The sequence below is a fragment of the Aedes albopictus genome, chromosome 3 (assembly GCF_035046485.1).
Source record: "Aedes albopictus strain Foshan chromosome 3, AalbF5, whole genome shotgun sequence".
Lineage (NCBI taxonomy): Eukaryota > Metazoa > Arthropoda > Insecta > Diptera > Culicidae > Aedes > Aedes albopictus.
In genome coordinates, this window is record NC_085138.1 from 150,543,801 (window position 1) to 150,568,447 (window position 24,647).

At 39.8% G+C, this 24,647-nt stretch overlaps 1 protein-coding gene across 1 annotated transcript in view; it reads right to left on the reverse strand.

Moving 5' to 3' along the window:
* LOC115260117 (myophilin) overlaps positions 1 to 10,491 on the reverse strand; it is a 139,269-nt gene extending 128,778 nt beyond the window's left edge. The window contains exons 1-2 of the mRNA XM_062842151.1: positions 10,336 to 10,491; positions 9,725 to 9,901 (exon numbers count right to left, since the gene is read on the reverse strand). Coding sequence (XP_062698135.1) covers positions 9,725 to 9,778 — 54 coding nt within the window. The 5' untranslated portion in view covers positions 9,779 to 9,901; positions 10,336 to 10,491. The remainder of the gene's footprint in view (positions 1 to 9,724; positions 9,902 to 10,335) is intronic.
* Between the last annotated feature and the right edge of the window lie 14,156 nt (positions 10,492 to 24,647).

Sequence of the window (24,647 nt, forward strand, 5' to 3'; positions counted from 1 at the left end):
AAGCTATCCGTCGCGTCTGCCTTCGCACCCGTCGCCGCCGTCCTCTTCGATGACGGAGGGGCTGATGATGGCGATAAAGATGACTTTCTTGGATGCGATGCTTCTTCTTTGATGTACGATGATGCAAGCACCTCGCTTCCCGGGTTGCGCTGGATACCACCTTGCGACACTACACTTCGCACAAGCAGGAAAACGTACGATATAAAAAACCTTCCGCACTTGCGGGGGAAAAAACTCCACTTATACGAGGTCTATCGCGTGGTGAGATACGGAGCACACGTCCGACTCGTCCAAATGCACAACTGGGAATCAGGAACGAGGCTTGAACGGTTCCTTTATGAACCCGGAAGACGACACACAAAGAGAACTTGGTGGAAGGCCTAACTACTCTGGGAGGCTCTTTTCAATAATTAGCTACACTGAAACTAGCTTTTACAATTTTATTTGTGACGTCACTATATGGGGTACAGGCATGCATGCTGGGGCTACAAATACTTGTCTTGGTTGTGATTTTCGGCGGTTTCGCCACCCGTGAGGTGGGTTTTTGGCTGTGGTTGGCCGACTCGGCCTGAACTTGTTGAAGATGGAGGGTGTAACTTACGGTTATACGGAAGATGGCGATCGCTTGGAGAGGTAGTTCGTGGATTCGCAATGGCGGACCGAGAACGCCGTTCAGCTGTGGACAGGCAGGCCGTCGGTCTACAGGCTCAATCCGGCCATCTTGCTGCCGGAGTCACTGCACATTCGTCCGGGAAATATAACGGTCACTCATCGTTCACAGGGCTCATTCGTCCGGGAGGCACATCACCGGAACCACTCTCAGGAAAAAGGATAAAAGAAAAAGGCCCATTGACACGGACCTGGGCACCACGGATTAATACCCAGTAACGTCACACTTCCTAACCTCAACATTTACCTTTTTCTAACTTTTAACTTGTTTGTTCGTTTTTCGTTCTTATTTGTCGTTTTTCGTACTAGTTTGTTTCGTACTTTGTGCTTTTAACTGTAATATTAACACAATTAACATATAGGAATAATTTTACTTTAACAAATACTAACCAAACTAACATTTTAGCAATCACTCGTAACTACTATATTTTTGTGATAACAATTTTGCGACTTTAACGACACTGATCCTAAATTATTGAATAAAAGAAACAACACAAAGAAATTAAACATTTCACCAAACAAAGAGGTATTGTAAAACAATTCGAACCTCAATATTAGACAATTACACACGCGCGCACTACTAATTCTTTCGAGGATCACGGTACAAAGAGAATTTGCCCCCGTCCTGATTCCCTTTTTATCACGCATTTTTTCATAATGTTGCGTTGTAACGGCTATGCTCGCTTTTTGTTATGCTCTTGGTTTGCCCACCCTGTTGTACCTGTGGTGCCCTCTGTGAGTGAACACAACGACAACAGGGCTGTCCGGTCTTTTACCCGAGCTCAAACTGCTCGAATTGTCTGTCACTTGGTAGGGTGTGAAGGTGGAACACGCACTCACTCGTGTTTTGCATCCAGTGAGTGTGTACGTTCCTCGTATTGTAGGGGAAAAGTGGGAGAAATGGACTTGCGGTGGAGCCAGCAAGTAAATATTGGAACCGAACGGTTACAGCTTCTACATTGGTATGTTATTTAAGTACAGTTATTTCCCATAACTCAAAAAAATACTTCGATTGATATGTTTACAATGTGTGAGTAGGTACTTTTTATTATTCAAAATTAATAGTTTTAACCCTCTAATACGAATTTCTTTGATTTTGATCTGAATTTAAAAATTGTTATTTGTTGCGATTCAATACAAAAGATACAATGATATCTAAACGGTGACCAAAACATAAATTTTTCAATGATTTTTGAAAAAATTAAATATGCTTTAAAAGACATCAAAAACAATTTTGACAGACAAACAACAGAATAGTCCTAAGCGTTTGCCAAAATATATAAAAGTTGTGATTTTCCCGGAAAAAAAAATACTAAAATGTTCAAACTATACCTCGTCTAAAGGCGAGGTTGGGTATTAGAGGGTTAAACATTCAACTCAATAGTCAACATTCAGATTTTTCAATTTATTTCGAAAATGGAACTGTTTGTACTGTTTGTTCGATAATGTATGCAAATATTTAGAAGAAATAGTATGGAACGAGCTCACCAAATCCCCCTCAGTTAGTCTTTGGAAATGTTGAGAATTCTGCAAAAGTGTGTCATGTATTGTAGACGCTACGTCCGATTAGTGCAAGTCAATGTGGTAAATGGGAGGAAGTTATGAGCAACAAAAATGCAGCAAATAATGAACACCGTAAATCGCATAAGATAACGCTTAAAGTCATATATGTAGCGTTAGGTTTATTATTGTTTCGTCAGTGCACCACCTCCGTGGTGCACTTTTGTACGAATAAAATACATAAGCTGCATCGTATGCGTTATAATTCTTACTTCCCTACGCACTTTTAGTAGGCATATCATATACCGTATATGTAATATTTCTTAACCATCACTAAGCAATTGAAAGACATGATAGAGGTACCTCCATTGATCACAAATACCGAAAAAGCACACGTTTGCGTTTTACTTCCAGCCGGCCTTTTTTTATTAGCAAACATCATAAAAACGAGTCGCGATGACATCATCGTCGTCGTCATGCATGGAATCGAAGCACCAACAACCAAGCGTCCAACCGGCCGGCAACCCAACCGGGAGGGCTTTCTCACAGTCACCACTAATGTAAGGTACACAGTCCGGTCTCCTATAATACACGGCTACCCTCTTTACGGTCATCACAATTGTCCAGGTAAGCTTATAGTTAGCTGAGCCTAACCGCACTCCCGACTAGAAGATTCTAACTAAAATATAACATAATTATAACGAATTATGATATGTATAACTCATTGTGATATAATCATGTTTAACATCTTTGGTGTTTAAAAATATTATAACTCAATTGTATCATATTGTGTTATAAATGTTGCTCAATAACTCATTTTGAAATAATTTAGTTTTGATTCTTTGACATTCAGAACATCATTTTACACGATTGTATCAAAATATGATAGAAACTAGTTTTCTTGAAGCTAAATTTAAATCATATTGTGTTATAATTTGATCTGATTATAAGAAAATAGGTTATTATTTTGATTAGACCGTTGTACTTTTTGTTACAATTTTAGTTATTTTAGCATCATCCTGCATCTAGTTTATAACATAATAAGTTATAAAAAAAATTCATAACATCATAACACAATGTGTTATAAACTTGAACTATTTTTCTAGTCGGGATGAGGCTGTGAAAATGCAGTGGCCGTAATGTGGGTGACATCATCTAATAGGAAACCCGACTGTATACCGGATTTTTATCTACATGGCCGGCGCGGCATCCACACATATACCCACCAGCACCACACAATGAATCTGAAGTCAAGTCCGCGTATCAAGCTGCGGCGACTAACTGGAGGCATTATCGAGTGAAGAAGCATACTTTCGTCTCTCGGGTCAATCTGGCGAGGGGACTATAGTCCTGTCCGACCTGCTGGTTGTTGGACATGGGATGGGATATAGAGCCCAAGCGAATTCGATGGGTGTGTGCCGTGCCGGGCTTTCGTTTTCGGTGGATAAATGAAAGCATCGCATTCCGACATATCAGTTTTCAATGGCAGTTGACTGTTTCTTTTTGTTGCCGGAATTACATTCCCATTAGGATATAACTAGCACTCCGGCTTAGTGTGAACTTCCACAGTAATGATATGATTTTCGTGTGCTTTTTATAGTATACTTTTCCATACCCAATAGGAACATGGCTCGTTAGACTGTCGAAAAGTTCTCTTTTTAATCCCCCACACAGGAAATGGTCTAGAGGTATCCCGACCCATAATAGTTTTGTTAGTGTCACATCTGTTTGTCAGTGATTTGTGTGATATCTTAGACAAGCAGACACAGAAAAAAATATTCATGTAATATTCAGCGAGAAATCATGCACATGAAGGGAATGCTAGAGTTAGTGCATATTTACATGAGATATCATGTAAAATTACGTTACAATCATGTAAATTTCCGCTTATAGTCACGTAACCGGTTGGAGTCCACGATGGTTTACGCGATGGATGGTGGAAATTTACAAGATGGTAATGTAATTTTACATTATATCTCATGTAAAAGTGCAATAACTCTAGCATTCCCTTTATGTGCGTGATTTCTCGCTGAATTTTAATTACATATTTTTTTTCTGTGGATGCAACACTGACAAAATTTCCATCCCATATATCTCAGGATCCTGAATACTTAGAGAGTTGGTTTCTTCGGCAAAGTTGTTCAGCTAGCCAAGGGCTTTCAGATATCGGGCCGTTTGATTCGTGATTTCACCACTACGCGGCGCTAGAAAGCACACAAATTTTAAATTTCTCATATCTCAGCATCCTGATTTTTTTGGAAATATGGTGTTTTCGGCAACATTGTTTGGTAGATCAAGGGCTTTCAGAATAATTACCGTTTGGTTCGAGTTTCTGCAGCTAGGCGGCGCTAGTTGCAATTTATGGAAAGCATACACATTTGAATAGAATAGCAAAACAAATTTCACAAGCTGTAACTTTTCATAAAGTGCGCCGAAAATTCTCAATTTTCGACCGCTATTTCCTCAACTAGATAGCTACAAGAGGTAGAAATTTGGCCTTGATTGATTAACTCTTCACGAAGTTGGAGCGTTTCTAGTAAAATACTTCAAACATACCTTCCGTTCATTAAACTACTATATCTTAGGGTTAAGTGAACCAAATTAAATAAAATTGTGTACATAGGTGTACATTAGGCTGCGGCTTATTTTTTCAAAAGTTGTTGAAACCTGGAATTCGTTAGCTCTTTTGGATTCAAATGACACAAAAAGAGAAACCTCTGAGTTTAAACTAAAAATATTGAGATTTAGAGGTCGCGCAATCGCTTCATAGTTGAGTTTTCAAGTAATAAAATGTTTTTTTTTTCACTTCAAGTGCCATAACTTTCTCAATTTTCAACCGATTTTCAATCTTTTTTAACCTTCCAGGACGTGCGCTACTAAGCAACCGAAACTTCACCACGCTCGCGCTGTATACGAAAAGCGAGGTTTTTTGGTAGTGTTGTACTTTTTACAACAGCGCGCGCGCACTGAAGGGTTAATGAATTTCTCATACATTAAATTTCGGAAAAACTCGTAGAATATAATTTTTTTCCAAAGTCACGCAAAATCGATTTTTTGAATCGATGTTGAAGCCCCACGAAATCGACCGAATCGAATTTTTCACATTCGATTTTTCTTTCGATTCAAAAATGACTTTTTTTTTCAGAATGCACTGTAGAATTTACCCGGTAAAAAATGTACATAAAATCGAGGGTCTTTTTAAGCTAGGGTGCACTAAATCGAGACATACCTGTATATTTTAGATTTCTTGAGCAATCCCTCCCAGAAGTCTAAGTGAATCTTTCTCAGGATTCTAAAGGAATCCTCCTTATGGTCCAGAGAGTCCCTTTCAGGGTCCTAGCGCATACTTCTCAGGATTCTAGGTCCGTCCATCTCTGGATTCCGAACATTTTTTTCTGGATTTCTCACAGGGTTCTGGAAGAATCCGCCAGGGAGTTCTGGGGATATCCGTCTAAGCATTCTGGGAGAATCCCGAGGAAAAACTTCTCTCAGGATTCTGAGGCAATCCGTCAGAGGATTCAAGAAGAATCCATCTCGGGAATCTGAGGAAATCCCTCAGGACTCTGGAAGAATTCTTATAAAAGATTCTGAGAGAATCCCTCTCAGAAAACTGGAGTAATCACTCCCAGGATTCTAGGGGAATCCTTAATAGAATTCAGAGAGAATTCCTATTGGAAGAGTCTTTCTCTCTTTTCTAAAATAAGGTCTCTCAGGGTGCTGGTGTGATAATTTTCAGCTTTTTGAAGGAATCTCTCCCAGAATTTTAGAGGAATCTTCACAGCTATGGAAGAGTCTCTTTAAAAAATGTGGAGGTATTTTCCTCAGTAGTATTATATGGGAATACCTATCACAATTCTTGGGAACCTCTGGATTCTAACGAAATTAATTTCTGGATTATGGGGTATTTCCTACCAGGGTTCCCTACCAAGGGTTAAATCCCTTTCAGGATTCTAAGAAATTTCTGGATGATCTGGGTTGATTCCTCTAAGGATTCTGGAAGACCCTTACTTAGGATCCCACTCAGAACCCTTAGGAAATCTTTCCCAGCATTGTCAGGAACTCCTCTCAAACTTCTTGGAGAATCATACTCAGCATTCTCAGAGTTGTGGCGAAATTTCTCTCAGAATTCTGGGGGAATATTTCTTAGGATTCTGGGTAATCCCCGTCAGGATTCTGGGAAATTTATTTTAAGAATCTGGGAAATTTGTCTCATGATTCTAGTGAAATCCTTGGGATTCTGGCTATATTTTTCAAGATTCTAGGGCACTTTCTTTCAGAATTAATAATTCTTCATCTCACGAGGTTCTGGGCAGAATTCTCTAGAGAAATTTGGATTTTCGAGAAGCCCTCGCATATTTAGATTTTGTGATTCCTCTTAGGGTTCGGAAGAAATCCTTCTCTGCATTCTACGAGAATCCCAGTAGAATTCTGTTTTGTGTATTCTCAAACATTAGTTTTATTTATAGCTTCTCCCAGAAATTCCTTTCAGGATTCTGGGAGAGTCCCTTTCAGTAATTAGAGAAAATCCCTAACAAGATTATGGGAAGTTGCTTTTGAACATTTGAAGTATTCTAGAGGAATCACTCTCAGAGTTCTGGGACAATCTCTTTCAGGAGTTCAGGGGAGTCCTTTCAAAGATTCTGGGGGAATGTCTTTCAGGAATCTGCGGTTATTATTCTGTTTCATGTGAGAATACCTTTCGGAATTCCAGACAATCCTTCTCAAGATGATGGGGAAGTCCATTCTAGAAGTTTTCGGAATCCCTTCCAAGAAGAATCCTCATCAAATTTTTTTGAAAAATGCTTCTTAGGTTTCTAGATATATTTCTCTTAAGAATCTGGAAGAACCCCTTCTCAGGATTCTAAGGGAATCACTCGTAGAATTCTGGGGAAACCCTTTCGGGATTCTGGCAGAATTATTCTCAGCATTCTAAGGGAGTTCTGGGAGGAGACTGAAGGAATTCGTCTCAGGATTCAGGGGGAATCCTATCTCCCAGAATTCTGTGAGAGATATCTCAGGCTTCCATGGGAATCCCGCCCAGTATTTCGAAGGACCCTTTCTCAGGATTCTGGAGTAATTCTTTTTAGGATTCTAAGCTACCCTTTTCAGGATTCTGCGTCATTTCTTTTAAGTTTCGGGTAATTAATCGGGAAGAATCGCTCTTGGAATTCCTCTCAGGATTCTGAGGTTATCCATCTTAGGATACTGAAACATTTTAAGAGAATCCCAAGGGGAAGATTCTGAGACATTCTATCACATGATTCTGGAAGAATTCCTCTCGGGACTCTGAGACAATCCGTCTTATAGGTATGGAGTAATCTCTCTCAGAAATCTAGGAAGAATTCAGAGAGAATTCCTACCAAGATACCGGAAGAGTCTTGCTTTCTTTCCTAGATAATGTCGCTCAGGACTCTGGTGTGATCAATTTCAGCAATCTGAAGAAATCTCTCTCATAACTCAAGAGGAACTCCTTTCAGAGTTCTGGTGAGTCTCTTTAAAGATTCTGGGAGAATTTCTCTCAGCAGCCTACGTGAATTTATCTCAGTACTATACGGGAATACTTTTCAATGTTCTGGGGAAAATCAGGATCTCAGGATTTTTATTTCGATTCAAAAATATTATAAATCATTTTTTTTTTCAGAATGCACTGTCTCAACGTTATATCCATTTTCGAATCAGAGTCGTGGAATGTTGGCTGTGCAATCTCAAATTTGATATTGAATTTATTAAGACAAATAAAACATACCATGAACTTGAGCCACAAGTAGCAAACGAATCATTTAATAGTTTTGTAATATTTTATAATACCGAACCGATGTGAAAACATCGTTTCAAATCGATTTACAAAAATGTATGTCTCAGCCAGATTTGCCCAATGCTAGTTTACGTACGTTAATGGCTTATGTCACGTGTAAATTCCTAATTTTTTTAAGAGTGTTCAGTTTCTCATTAATGTTTCGACTTCTTGATATTGCGAATATCCACTGAATTATCATTTTCCAGCTAAATTTCACACTGATTAAACTTATTTCATTAAATCTGACGACCCTGTCATGAACTCAAGCAGCGGAATTGTGTATGTTACCGTCTGCGAAGTCGTGTGCAAAATTTGACTGTGATAATTTTGAATTCGAGCCGAGTCTAAATGGATGTGAATATCGCTATACACGGAAAATCCAAACTACCTTATTTTTGGGTTGATTTTACTCAAAGTTGAGTATATCGAATAAACTCGCTACCCAAAATTAGGTTGTTTTCCCTCTCTGGCTCACCGATGTTGTCAAAAACAAACAAAGATGCATCTACCCAAAGGGGGTCCTTGACCCCCATAAGCCAATTTTGGGTAAATGTCGGTTTACTCAAAATTGAGTTGAATGAGGGGGGGTCTTAGGTTGAATTTACCTACTCTTGAGTATATTTTTTAGCTGGGGGTAAAGGCAATCTACCTAGCGTGAGTTTAATCGATTTACTCAAATTTTGGCTTATTGGGCCGAACTATGGAATTGCGTCAAACGAACTCAATTTTGGGTAGTTTGGCGGTTCCGTGACATGAATGGTCGAAATTGGAGGGTTTTCTTCCAAAGCAGTGCTTTTGCACTAAGAGTGGGTAGGATAGGTAGGTTATGTTCTGCTCATATTATTTTTTTGGCAGTACAGCAAGTGTATTGTCCTACGCAAGGTTTTAAGGAGATAGAAGAAAGCCTATTCTTTTTATTTTGTCATACAGATTTCAATATAGAGTGGTCCAAAAAAATGAAGATTTTCAAAGGTTATAGTTTTTAAAGTATCATAACCATTTGACGATTTCCAATTTTTTTTTCAATTAAAAGGTATTTGATCGAACAAGTGGTAGGTAGGTGACTCGATTCCACACTTAAAAAAAAGATCATTATGTATTTCATTATATCGGGGTTTTCAAAGAATAGCTGATAAGCAAATTCTATTGCTAAAATTCGTCCAAAGATTGTTACAATATTTCCTGAATTTTCCACCAGGGCTTACATCTCATTGTATCTTTAGTTGAGTGTCGAATTAGCAACTAAGTTAAATTACACGGTTATAAAAATATATAAAAAAAACATTGTATCTAAACAACTTTTTAGAGATTATTGTAGAAACGCCACACTTTACTAGGATTGGTATGTATTCCCAAAAATTGGGTTGACTTATCTCATATAAATTTCAGGCGGTTATGGGTGTCTTATTGAGCTTTAATTTTCATAGAACGTTACTAGATATATTATCATCAAAAACAACTGTGAGGTTTGTAATTCCTGACTATTGTTTTTTTTTTTTCGTGTAAGCGTGGCCCCAGCCACGTTCTGACGTCAACGTGACAACAGCTAGCTACTATATCCGGAGATTACCCACTCTCGAACGCTCATCAAGCCCGACGTTCCCCCCTTTATTGTTGTTGTTGCCATTGCATATCTTCGTGTCTTTCAATCGAATTACTCAATGCAGCTGAACCCCGTCCCCGTGCCCGTATAGTTAGTTATAGGAGCACGGAGGAAAAGAAGAAAAATCCGTGACATGCACTCAACTCTCGACTCACCTTTCTCTGGGCCTCGGCGGCGAATCCGGATTTTGGAGCACGGTTGACCGACATGATTGTAGATTGCTGGTTGGTTTAGCTTTTGCTGGGTAGTAGTTGAGTTTGAACTAATTGGGAGGTGCTTTCGATTAAGCTGCGATCGGTGGTAGGTTTGCGCGGTTTTTTACTAGTTTGGCACTTTTCGCGAAAGGAAAGGATAAAATTATTGTGAGATGTATTGCGAGAAACCGGTAGATCCGGACAAGCAATCCTTTTGTTCCGATGGGTGGTTACGCGAATCAAACAGAAAGAGGGATAATTTACGATTACTTCAATGACAATAATCCCATAAGAAAATAGGAACAAAAACATACAAGCTCGTCCAAATCTACCAAAGTACGCAAGTATATTAAATTGGAGAAAGAAGAGTGTTCGCTTTTATCACAGCTGTTTCTCTGATTGACACGACACGGAAATGGGATATAATGTGAATGTAACACTTTGACTGAGTAACACAGCACACAGCACTATATAGGGTCAATAGGTATCTTTATATCTCCTCCACGGTCACACACTTCACAGAGTCTTCAGTCCACAGAGCCACAGCCTTTAGGCGAGGGAAGATAACTTACACTTTTGCGTCTTTACGCGAGCACGGCACTTGAAGAACTGAACCGATCCGGAGCGAATGAAGCATTTGTAACTGACGAATGTGCGATTGTTGCTGGGTTTCCTTCCATCCCTGTTGGAAGCATGTACAGAGAGAATTCCAGTGCAGTCAATGTGCTCTGGCTCTGGAAAAAATGAGAGGATGAACTAAATTTATACAAGAGAAAAACATCAACGATAAAGTTGCATACAAGTTGAGAATACAGAAGTGGTCATGGCGAAATTTGGTCGGTGAAAAAAAAATCTAATTATTATGACTGAACCACTGATGTCTTAATATTTGATACTATTTTACAATAAAAGTTTTTTTTATTTTCGCAGTAAAACAATAGCATGGAACAAACTCACCCATGTGTGTATCTCTATCCATTTCTCTATCCCTGGTATGTCTGGATCGAAGCAACTTAAGAACGAACGGGACGGTCGAGGAAATATCCGCCATTGCTCTGTTGCTACTAAGATGGTAATCTCAGATTCTACTTCATATTATGAAACAAAAACTTATCATTGTGTATGCTCACTTGCAGTGCATATGCTGATTTGTTTTCAGCCTCTTCTGTGCGATCGAAATCGAGATTACCATCTTCAAAATCGCGAGGCAAATTGTTAGAAAGAGAAGGAAGATAGGAAAATTAACACGTTGTCCCGTATGGCCTTAACCGAAACAAAAAAAAATAAAACAACACACTGCAGACAGACGTTCTAGATCGAACAAATTTATTCAATTTTCAAATGAGTGTAATCCTCTGGATAACTGACACTGAGGAAGATTATAAGTGGTAGTCGAAATACGCGTATCTGCCAAAGGATAAGCAATTAAGGCGGAATTAAGGTACGAAACTGATTACACTCATTCAAAGAGGGTATTCTGCTTAGAGGGTTCGAAAAAGTCGGTACAAGAAATTTATTCAAATTTTCCATGTAAATTTTCACTAGCGACACCTAGGCAACCGATTGCCACAGTTCAGTTGACAGTTTGGGAAACCACGTGCTTCCAGCTGCTTACTTACCACCCAATTCATCCCTCACCGAGAAATAAAACCAAAACAAACACTATCAAAATCATTCCTACATTTGCGTCACACTCACAAAGATTTTCCAATGCGTGTGAAGTTTATCCAAATGCAGTTTTATTCAAGCAAATCTATGTAAAATAAAAGTAATAATGTGTAAAATAGTTTACAAGAGTCCTGCGCTAATTTGTGCAAAAGATTTTAGACATTAAATAAAAGTCATTTATTCTGCATCTGCATATTGGCGTGCAACACGTGCGGTCTTTTCCCGCCATCCGGCAGGAAGACGACCGTGGTGACAGTTGTTGGTCGCAACGCACATGTGAGGCAGCGATTGAATATGATCGTCGCTAACGCCATCTGTTCGCTGATTTCCACTTGGCAATTTGTGGCGGCCATGTTTTTACACAAGCTGCTGAGTTAAACTTGAACGTCTGTCTGCGAACACGGGTACGCGGCGTCGACCGAACTTTCCCGCATGATTTCTCAACGACCACTCCCTCCTGATGTACCATGAGACATCCCTCAAACACCTCGATACCCCCGGGTGCCCTCTGACACCCTCAGAAACTCTCCTGAGATACATTGGTGCTCTTTGCAGCACCCTTGAGACCCCGTGCAATGTCTATGAGCTCTGGTAATTCCCTCAAAACCCCCTTTAACATCCTTGAGACCACCTGAAATGACTCTGAGATCTCCTGGTCACCCCCTGAAACCTCCTGAAACACCTCTAAGACCGCCTAAAACGTGACCTGTGGCCTCCTGAAGTACCTTTAAAACTCTATGGTACAATCTAAACCCTCATTTGGCATTAAGGTCATTTTCGACCAAAACCGTACACTACATCAGTGAGCTGCTGCCACCGTGATGCAAAAGTAAGGTTAAGATCCACTGAAGTGCCCCTGAGACTTCCTGATGTTCTTTGAAACGCCCCTGAAACACTTTGATACTCTCTGAAATGCCCCTGAGACTCCCTGGTATCCCTTAAGACCCACTGAAATGCCCCTGAGACCACCTGATATCCCCTGGAAGCCCCTTAAACGCCCCCAAGATGTATCTTCCGAAACGTCGCTCAGATCGCCTGAAACGCACGAAAGACCATCACCTTGCCGTAACCCCTCTGCGTGATTCGAAGGGACTCGAGAGTGTCCCTGATACTCGAACTACGCAGATCACTCGATCCATCGTCGCCTTGATCAACCGTATCAGTTTATCCGGAAACCCGTATTCGTGCATAATCTGCCATAGCTGTTCTCGATCGATTGTATCATACGCCGATTTGAAATCGATGAACAAGTGATGTGTGGGCACGTTGTATTCGCGGCATTTCTGCAACATCTGGCACATGGCGAACATCTGATCCGTTATGGCGCGTTCACCCATGAATTCAGCCTGACATTGCCCCACGAACTCTCTTGCGATCGGTGATGATACGCGGTTGCAGAAGTTACACAGATTTGTGTACTACTAGATCAGCCTCACCGTTGTGTCAAATGTACACAGTTACTTTTCCGGCTCTAGCGCTGGCATGAAAACAATATACCGCATTTAGTTCACTACTGGACTGCGAACTGCGACATTATAAGTGCGAAAACGTAAATAAAAGTGCGCGATTGCATCAAATCAGGTTGATGTCTTCGGCGCACTATTTTTTCATTCTGTGGAGAACAAGTGCTCTGAAGACACCGAGTTGATTTGATGCAATCGCGCACTTTTATTAGTGTTTTCGCACTCGTGAAAACTAGTGCGATAGTCCAGTGGTGAACTAAATGCGCTATATTAACAATTATTTTTGCACTGATCGATTCCTGATAATGCATGTCATCGTTCAGAGAAAAATAATTATGAACTTTGCTCCCATACCAGCGCTAGAGCCAGAAAAGTAACTGTGTACATTTCTCACAGGGGTGGAGGCTGATCTAGTAGTTCACAAATCTGTGTACATTGTACACAAGCCTGTGTTGTTTCGTTTTAGGGTGTAAACGTAGAAATTTGAGAGAGTATCTTGTAGACAGCGCTCAGTAGTGTGGTCGCACTATTGTTCCCACAATCCAATTTGTCGCCTATTTCGTAGATGCGATACACGATACCTCCCATTCCTTCCTCCGGTAATACTTCCTCCTCCCAAATCTTGTTAGTGACCCAGTGTAGTGCTCTCACCAGTGCTTCTCCATCGCACTTGCATCCTCTAGTACCTCCTGAAATACCCTTGAGGAACCCTGGTGCCCCCTGAAACGCCCCTGAGATGCCATGGTACCCCTTGAAACCCCTAAGAACGCCTGGCACACCCTGAGATCTCGTGAAACGCCCCTGAGACCCTCGAATACCCCCAGAAACACCTCTGAGACTGCCTAAAACACCTTTAAAACCCCATGGTATCATCTTAACCCATATCCGCCCAGCGTCCTATAAATAGGGCAGTCCTTTTGATGTGAATATCTCCAGAATTATGCAAAATTTTAGAATACTTTCTTCGTGGAAGATGTTCTCCACACCCATACCTTACTCATAGTGGACAATATAGTTTGTGACTGGTTCACTAGGTGGCGTAAATGATGCTGCAAAGATTGCATATTGTCACGATCTGTGAGCTTCATTTCCAATGCGAAAAAAAAATATTTCACTGGAATCTTGACAATGGTTAATAAATTATAGTTCATTTCTTCGGCAGAGTTGTTAATCAATACATACAAAAGTCGATGTAGGGTATGTGTACCATTCCTTGGCCTAATTTGCAAGCCGCCTTGACAATTTTGACCATAACTCATGAATTAATAGCACTAGAAATAATATGTTGACCCTATTACACACTCTAGGCAATGCATGTTTCACCAATTGGAAGTAAACTTACGTAAATATTCAAGAATTTACTTAATTAAGCTGAAAAGATTCGATGCAATGGTATGCAACGTTGGTATATGGTACAATAATTGGCCTATTAGTGGATACAACGTTGGCCTATTGCTTTCCATGCACTAGAACCACTTATTATCTCATTTTTCCAATATTTCTGCTGAAGTATTATCTCTGTTTGTTCACCAATCTTACTTTTAAATTACATTTTCGGAGCCAATTTTTCAAAAAACTATAAATAAATCATTTTAACTAAAGTTCTTTCTTAATCTAGTAACGAAAACAACGCAACCCTATTATTGAGTTATATTTTCACAGTCACCGTACACAAAATCTTTCTTCCTGTTCGTTCTTTCTGGTTCTTACGCAATAAATGTTGTTGACGTCTTTTTATCGTTGTTTTTGACGTCACTTTACTGATGGGCCAAGATTTGGGTACATAGTGAAAAAAATGTCCTCAATATTCGGCCCATATTCAATTTGCAAAATAGTTATTATTCGTTGAAAACAAATACACAAGTTCAAAATAGCGTCTTCAACCGTCGCATCAAATGTTAAGTTATTGAAAAGTCAATTCGAAATGTTCCAGAATCATGCCATTTATGATCATGTGTATAGACTACCCACTAAGCCGAAGAATCATGGCGTCTACAAAAGTTAAACAAAGTGACATTTTCATTCAATTTTAATGCTCCAAAGTTCTAAAATTGAAACGAAATGTTACAGTTGTTTGGCGCATAGCTTTTCCGATATCTAGTTATGCGTGTTTATTTGAGTTTTTGGTTTACATTGAGATAGGCCGAACGAGGGGGCTATGCCAACGAAGCATCCCGATACCCTATGTATGATTGTATGTTTATATGCTTGTATGTTTATATGTATGAATGTTTGTCTATTTGTATGTTTATATGTATTTACGTATGTATATATGTATGCCGGAACATAGGCATAGGCATAGGCAAGATGGCGGACCATATCTAAGATGGCGGTCACGGAATGGTAATTTGAGCTATGATACCATGCAATATGGGAATCTGTCGATCGAGCATGATGAGAAGAAGTCAAAAATCGATGTGTAACGCCATTTTGAAATCCAAGATGGCGGCCCATACCCAAGATGGCGGCCACGGAATGGTAGTTTGAGCTATGATACCATGCAATATTGATATTAGCCTGGTACACGGTTTATATGAGAAAATTCAAAAAATGGAAAAACTCAAATTCCTGTATACTTTTTGAGTTCCACTTTGGTCCCATATCGACTGTGCAAAATTTCAGATCGATCGGAAAAACTATATTTTGGCGCCCGCCTTTCTTAGTTTTTCATACGATTTACTATGGGGAAATTTTAATCCTGCAAAGAAAAATCGCTAGGAGTCACCCCTAGATCCCTAAAAATAAGTCGATAAATGATTTCTGTAGAAAACTTTACTAGGAATCAGACCTCCGAAGACAACAAATCGATGCGACGTTCGTGGAAAAAGTTATTAGGCCTCACCCGATCGATAAAATAACGCGATTTTATTATTTATTGTTATTCCTTACATGTTAAACAGCGTTTGCATGCCATTCGGTTTTCAGTCAATAACTTTTTTCACATGCCTCAGATCGCTTTGCGGTCTTCGGAGGGTTGGTTCCTCGTAAAATTTCCAACAGAAATCATTTGTTGATTTATTGAACCTGTGGCGATTTTTCTTTAAAAAAGTGATTTTCCCCATACTAAATCGTATGAAAACTTAAAATGGCTGGCGCTAAAATATAGTTTATCCGATCGATCTGAAATTTTGCACAGTTGATACTGGACCAAAATGGAACTCAAAAAGTGTACAGGAGTAAAATGTCTTTTTGTGTCCCACGCTAATGGATATCTATCGATCGGGCTTCATGAGTAGAAGTCAAGAATCAATATCCGACGCCATTTTGAAACCCAAGATGACGGGCCATATCCAAGATGGCAGCCACGGAATGGTAGTTTGAAATATAATACCATGCAATATGGGTATCTACCGATCGGACTTTATGAGAAAAAAGGTAGTGGGTCATGGTAGGTGGTAGGGTAGCGGGTAGGATAAACGGTGGAGCAGATGGTTGGGTAGAGAGCTTGGGTGAAGGATAGAGTAGAGGGAGTGAAGTAGAAGGTTGGGGTAGAGGATAGGGTGGACGGTAGGGAAGAGGGTAGGATAGAGAGTAGGGTTGAGGGTAGGAAAAATTTCAGGGTAGAGAGTAGGGTAGACGGTACGATTAAGCACAATATAGACTAGAGGGTACGGTAAAGGATAGGACAGAGCGTAGGATAGAGGGTTGGAATAGAGGGCAAAGAAGACAGTAAGGTAGAGGCTAGAGAGGGTGAAGAATTGAGATGTGATTAGATGAGCTGAGGTTCTTTTTCGAGATACCTTCAGAAATTCTTACCAGGATTTTTTCAGGCATTCCTTCCGAGAATCATTTCATGTTTATTTCCGAGATTCCTTCAGTTATTGCTTCCGAGATTGCTGTACGGCTTGTTCCGGAGTTCTCTTCAGGGATTTTTGCAGGGGTTGCTTTGGAAAATCCTGAAAGAATTCTTTTAGTTATTCTTTTCTACAATCCTTCGGGGATTTGTGCTGGAATTCCTTTACAGATTCCTTCCAGGATTCCTGTTGTAATTGCTTAAGGGGTTCCCCCCGGTAAAAAAAATGTGAAAAAATATGTATTCCTTCCGAGATTTTTTTAGGCATTCTTAGAACATAGAGACATCTTCTATGGTTCTTGCAGGAATGCCTGCTCAGCTTCTGGCCGGCATTCCTGTCATGATCTCACTTAGGATTCCATCAGAGAATACTAATGGAATTCTTTCTACGAGACGAGATCCTAGCTCGGGATTTGTTCAGCAATTCCTCTCGGGATTTCTTCTGTGATTATACAAGGGGTTCCTACCAAGCTTTCAGCTGAGATTTCCTCAGAATTCTACCAGATATATATCTGCATATGCCTCTCAGAATTCCTTCAGTAAATCCTCCCGGGATTCCTTAGGGGATCTCTACCGGGAATGTTCTTCTCCCAGCGTTATGTTTTCCAGACTTTTGAATGTAATTCTAAGTTGCAATTGGTAGAACGAATGAAATTGAATTTTTGGGTGGTTTATCATTTTTCATGTAGCCGAAAGACACATTATCTTTTCGATGTAACTTTGTCAGTGCCCAGAATAACACCATAAAATCCACATATTGTTCACGAATAAAAAACATAAGTGGAGAAGCCGTGTAGAGTATATCTGGTTGAAATTTTATATCAAAACATGGAATGATGATGAACCAGGGCGTGTTAGTGGAATACTTGTAAGTACGAGACACCGAAGACGACCTGTTGAGGTCGAAATACGTATCTGTCAAAGGATAGGGGAGACTGGGGAGACTTGATCCCTTTTTCTTAATTTGCCTGTAACATTAAGAAAAAACACAAAACTAGATCCATTTTTCGTACAGAATGGCAGGTAAACATCTATTGCAAGTTTATACACAACAGAAGGACTTTAAATTATTGTTAAAGTTTTCAAAACTGTGTGTTTATGGAGGCATGTCTTATGATGTATTTTTCAAAAATGGGTCACAATTGATCCCCTTTTGAACACATCTTTAATTTAAAGGGAAAATAACTCCAGAAGCTTCCTGTTCATTTTCTTTTCAAGTTTTCTTACATTTTTGATGAATATGGTGTATTTGAAATTATAAGATTTCCTTAAATTGTTAAGGATATGCCGTATTTTGAAAATGGGGAGACTTGATCCCCCTTTTAATGGTGTGTAATGAAATAATAATTATCTGACACGTTTTATCATTGAATATACTAGAATTCCGAGTAAATAGAGGCTTCCAAATAGAAATTGATTTTTCACATGTATAATGTGTGTGTAATCCTCGAGGGATCAAGTCTCCCTCACTGTTGTATACACTAAGCTACATTATTTAAAATATTTATATAACATCCTTATTTGGACAAATACGTTTGATAGTATTTTATTTATACTATGTGCTGTGAAATTTTGACACGATTTGGTTCAATTTTCAAAAAGTTATTGAGATTTTTCGGAATCGCCTAAAAGATTTCTGAAGGACTGAAAACAAACCATCAGCCATTAAAAAATAATGCAATACACAATTAAAATCAATTGTAGCCAAAACATTGTCGTCTGTCCAGATGTTGTTTTGGAAAAAATATGCTAGAAGAAAACTGTTTTTGATTCCGAGAAAATATGGGGGGAACAAGTCTCCCCAGGGATCAAGTCTCCTCAGTCTCCCCTATAAATTAAAAGGAACAGTACTTAACACGATTTTTTTTCAAATTTTTTAAGAAAGTTTGTGGGGGGGGGGGGGTGCTGAAGGAAAAACTCAATTACTTTATTAGAAATCATTATCTGCCCCAATTTATAAGTCCTTCTTCTATTCTTTTTGAGTGGTTATCATCTCTCTCACTTGTTTAGAGCTGTATTGTGTCTATACGGATCAGAATATAACGATAGCGTAGAAGTTGTGCTGAAATAGAACTCGAAAAAATCGTCAGATATTGAGGACCTACAATGAAGATTTTTTTCTGGAACTACACCATAGACTTCCATTTTTATCGTCAAATCATGATTATTTTATTGGAACTTGACCTGTGATAACCTTTTTTTTTTGAAGATTTAAATTGTGAGACACCTTGGGCGTTAACGGGTTAAGACCATTTGAAATGCCCCTGAGATTCCCCGATATCTCCCTAAGACCAACAGAAACGCCCCTGAGTCCCCTGAGACCCCTGGGCACCTCCAGACAACCCCTGAAAGTCCTTGAGACACTTTGGTGCCCCTTGAAACAATCTTTAGGCCCCCTGCAATTCCCATGTGTGGTCACAAGGTACCACACATGGGAATTGCAGGGGGTCCAAAGATTGTTTCAAGGGGCACCATAATAAATAATTGTATTACTCTATTACGTTTAGCGTGTATGTTTACATTAAGTATCTGTCATATGTGGAGATGTTGTTATTGTTGTCTGGAGTGTGAATCATTGTATGTTATATTGAAGTATCGGTAATAAAGTGTATACAAATAATGAATACAGTTGTTGAATAATCATTACAGAGAAAGATTCTCACACCATGAACTCTGGTAACCCTCATAAATAACCTGAAACATCCCTGATACCGCATAAAACGACCCTCAAACCTCCTGAAACACCTTTAAAACCCATCTTAAGACCCTCTGAAATGGCCTTAAACTTCCTGATGTTTTTTGAAACGCCCCTGAAACACCTTGATACCCTCTCAAACGCCCCTGAGATCCCCTGGTATCCCCTAAAATCCACCGAAATGCTCCTGAGACCACAGTATTTGAAATGGTCGATTTCACGATCAAAAGCTTTACCCTTTGGGGACGGATGGGTCATACATGCCCAGCCGAGAAAATCGACCATCACGTGTTCTAGACCAGCGAGGTTGCATCCAGAAAGGTGAAAATTCCGTCTCCAAAGGATTAAATCTATTGATTTTAGATATTGGGTGTCATCGGTGAAGTTTTTTTGATTTGATAACACACATATTTTGCCTCATTATGGCATTAGTGATGAAACCACCTAAAAGTGCGATCGTAAAATTATGTATGCCATGAGTATGAGTACTCTATAACCTTTTGCCAGTTTTATTTGCTTTAGAACAAAGATGCTCTAGAAGACAGCTGGAGTACAACGATGCAGCTGAGAGCACCATCGAGTACGTGAAACGGAGTTGACGGAATGAATGGTTCGACGTAGAATGCAGGGCGGTTTCGGAAGAGAATAATGCAGTGCGGGTGGTAACTCTGCAACTTAGGACAGAAGACCCGCCTCTTTCGAGAGAAAAAATCTCCGTCTGGAGGAAGCGGAGTGCGAGGAAGTCGACAGAAATTTGACCTGGCCACAAGTCAAGGCGCGATGGTTTCCAATCGCCCAGGATGGAGATCTTTCAATTCGACCCTCTGCACCACCGTGGGTGCCCAGGATTGAAAGTAAAGTAAGTAGTCTGGGTGACTCTCAGAAGTCACACTTGGAGAAATTTTAAGAAGATCTGCTGGATCCCCTCAATAAACTATGTTGATTCTAAGGGATCCCTCGAGGAGGGGGGTCTGGTTGAAGTCTACACACTACCAAAAAAATGTAATTTTGGGTAATGTTACTCCGACAAATACAAGCGAACTAAATGACACAACAATTACGATATGAACGGTTATCTTTGCTTTGCTCTTCATCATGTTCAAAATAAGCCAGAAACAATAAAAATTGAATGAAAGATGACAAATATATATGAACAAATCACTTTTCCATGTTTTACTAAAATATGACCTCAAACTTTTGGGTGACGACATCAAGAGTTAATTTACTTAATAACTTCTGTTATAGATTTTTTTAGCTAATTTCGGTAAAAATCATTTGAAAGCTGACAGAAACTAGGTTATATTACCGCTCTCACCTTAAAATTTGGTCGATCCACTTTCCGTATGTTAAATTTATCTTTTAGAAAATGTTGCAGCTTTAGATTAAGTTTACATAAACATATTTTTGCAAAAAAATCACCTAAATCATGTTCAAAGTTTCTTTCACTGATTATCTTTTGAATAAGGTTTCCAAATCGGCGAAGACATGGGTCCAAAATAATGACATGATTTTGAGGGAGTGACCCTAAACTTTAGACCGGGAGTGTATTTGTAATTTTACAGCAGGTACCTCAGGCCTTTTGCATAACCTCAATCCTTACGCATGTTTACCGAATTTCACTCCCCGGGATTATCCTCGTTTCGGATAAAATAAAGACCTGTTCTGTAAATAGAGAACATGACCATATATACACACTAAGATTAGCTCGGTATTTTCCCCATCTTTTTACTGAGTTCTCAACAGCAGATTTAACTCGGTATGCTCGGTTATCACTTTTACTGAATACTCTGTAAATAAGTTAACGAGCTCTGCAAATGAACTGTCAAAAATTACAGATGAACGGTAAATATTGGTTACCGAGTGTACCGAGTTAAATCTGCTGTTGAGAACTCAGTAAAAAGATTTAAAAAAATACAGAACTCAGCGAAAAATTACTGGGAAATCAGAATCTTAGTATGTACGTAGCACCTGATCGCAAATCGACTACGTTCTGATTGACGGACGGCACTTCTCCGACATTATCGACGTCAGGATCTATCGTGGCGCAAACATCGGCTCCGACTACTAGCTTGTGATGGTCAAACTGCGCCCAAAACTTACCGTAATGAACAATGTACGATATCGGCGACCGCAGCGGTACAACCTAGAGCGACTGAAGCAACCGGATGTGACCTCAGTATACGCGTAGAATCTCGTGCGTTGCCAGACGAGGGAGAGCTCGATGTGTCCCTTCTAGAGGACTGCTGGAGTACAGTAAAAACAGCCTTCAACGAAGCAGCCGAGCGCACATCGAATACGTGGAAAGAAGTCGACGCAACGATTGGTTCGATAAGAAGTGCAAAACAATTTAGATACAAAGAAGCCAGTGCGGGCGGTAATACTGCAGCAAGGAACACGGCAGAACGTAGAAAGTTACAATCAGAAGCGGAAACAGCAGAGCCGCCTCTTTCGGGGGGAAAAAGCACCACCTGGAAAAACGGGAGACCACAGCAACGGAGGAAACGACTACGCCAGTTCAGCAGAGGACACCCACACTGAGGGAAGTTGAATATGATATCGCAGCTGAACTCATCAAGATAGGCCCCAAAAGTTGGCCACCTGTCTGCACTGGTTGTTAGCCAAGATTTGGGAAACCTAAAATCTACCTGACGAGTGGATGGAAGCGGCAATTTGCCCATTTACAACAAATACGACCATTTGGAATGTGATGACTTCAGAGCAATCATGATTTGAATGGCGCCTACATTGTGCTATCCCAGATCATCTTCCGTCATCTAAAAGTTTCAGGCTTAAACGAATGAGTTCGTGGGAAGTCATCAAGCCGGCTTCATCGACGGCCGGTCGACAAAGGACCAGATTTTCGCCGTACGGTACAGAAATGACGTAAATACCAATTCTGTTCATTGACTTCAAGGTAGCATACGGCAGTACCGACCGCACAGAGCTTTGGAAAACCCTGAACGGCTTTCTTGGGAAGCTGATTCGACTGATCATATCAACAATGAACGGTATGTAAAACTGCGTAAGGGTTTTGGGCCAACTATTAAGCAGTTCACTCGGATCTCGCCTTATGATCAACACTGTTATGGAAGGTGCAATGCGACGAGAACCAGGCTCAAAAGTCGATGTAAGTTGTTTACGAAATCTTGTCTTGTTGAGGAATTCGTCTAGCTAGCTTTCTTGGGAATGGCTGATAACAACGTTACAATGGCGCATCATCAGTGGAAGTCTAACCTGCTACGAGCCCCAGCAGAAACTGCGGTCAAAAAAGGTTCACTCCTGCATCAAATTGTCGTGTGTCGTGTACAAAACTAAACCGCTAATGCTCTACAAACACGAGACAAGGCCCATGCTGCTCAGGCTTTGTGCAGGAGGACAGTATGTTGATGAACCACCAGATCATCGCTGGAAGGTGCAATGCGACGAGAACCAGGCTCAAAAGTCGATGTAAGTTGTTTACGAAATCTTGTCTTGTTGAGGAATTCGTCTAGCTAGCTTTCTTGGGAATGGCTGATAACAACGTTACAATGGCGCATCATCAGTGGAAGTCTAACCTGCTACGAGCCCCAGCAGAAACTGCGGTCAAAAAAGGTTCACTCCTGCATCAAATTGTCGTGTGTCGTGTACAAAACTAAACCGCTAATGCTCTACAAACACGAGACAAGGCCCATGCTGCTCAGGCTTTGTGCAGGAGGACAGTATGTTGATGAACCACCAGATCATCGCTGCAATCAGTTTCGTTAAACTTTCACATATCGCTCTGATCCATACTATTCTGTATGAAACCGGCTATCGTTTACCATTTCATTGATCATGTCCATTTGCGGAAATTTTCGGATCACAAAAACAAACCTTCCAATTTGTTTAAATAGTTTTTATTGGTTTTATATATTTTTATATATAAAGCATTTATTACAAGCATTAATAGAATTATTAATCTTCTTTTCTTTCTGTCCAGCCGCTTTTATCATCTTTGTTTTGCGTTTTGTTCTCCGCCTTCAATCACCATAGAGTCTCACTTAGTCCAACGCTTCATTTTCTCCCATTGTTTTGTTTCGCTACATACAAACAATATGGTTTTGTTTTTTTTTTTCGAGAACCATTGTGTCGCTCCCTCCTTTTTCTTCATTCTATCTCATCTGTGTCTCAGTAGTTCTCAATCGCCGCCACAGCAGCACAGTGTTCGCAATTACTCATCCAATTCCCTCCGAGGAAAAATATATCCGCACATGATGCAGTTCTACAATTCTGATTGTTTGTTTGGTGTGTGTGATCCTATCCAAGAAGGGAGAAAATTTCAAACTTTCTATATATTTGTTTTATTTTTTTATAGTGGTATTAAGGTGAAGGTTGCTAGAGTACATGAAAATTATATCGCCACCCACTCGAACCACCCTCCAAATCATCCCCTCAAACTACCCCACAGATGGAGCACAGTGTAAAGTAACGTGGCCAAACAAACAAATAATTTACCTTAAACTGAACCTTATAAAGAATTGAAAATCATAGTTTTTATTATTTCAAATAGGTTGTATAAGTATCATGAACATCGAAAGTTCATCAAAAATAATTGGAGGTGGCTGCATTTATTAACTGATTTAACTTCAACTGGGTTTTCACTTTTGTCCATCATCTCTACCATTTATCACATTGTGCGTGGTTGTGTTTACGTTTTTGGCAGTCCTCTCCTCTCTTCCCTAAGCTCACTCAGCACGAAACAGTTGCCAACCATGAACATTTGTCTTAGAAGAAGAAAATACAATATGTAAAACCACATTTTCAATTTTGTTGTTCAATTATATTTGATTATATTTTCCACGCCAAAGAAATGTTTATGTCAAATGTGAACAAATGAACTCAATATATGGTTCGAAAACTGTGGAAGTCGCGGCAAAACCAGCGTAGACGGCACTAGTCAGTGTTGAGCAGATTTATATATGTTGCCAACACCTCCAACTAGTGAGTGAGTCGTAAACATTACCGTCGTAGTAGATTTGTGATTTATTGCTACTTTATTAGCACAAATCTGGTAAAATCAGTTCAATTTCGTAGTGAAAACCGCCGCGTGTGACAATTATAAGTGTTAATAGTGAGTGTTCAGTTTTTCGTAGTACTACGGGGAGTAGAAATACTTAAAAAAGTGATTAAAAGAACTGGCGAAGAAAAATGTGATCATCAACAACACATCGCAGGAAGAAGAAACAGTATTGAAGATACATTTTCTAGCGCACGAGTTAGTGAAATTATGATGAATTTGGGCCTACC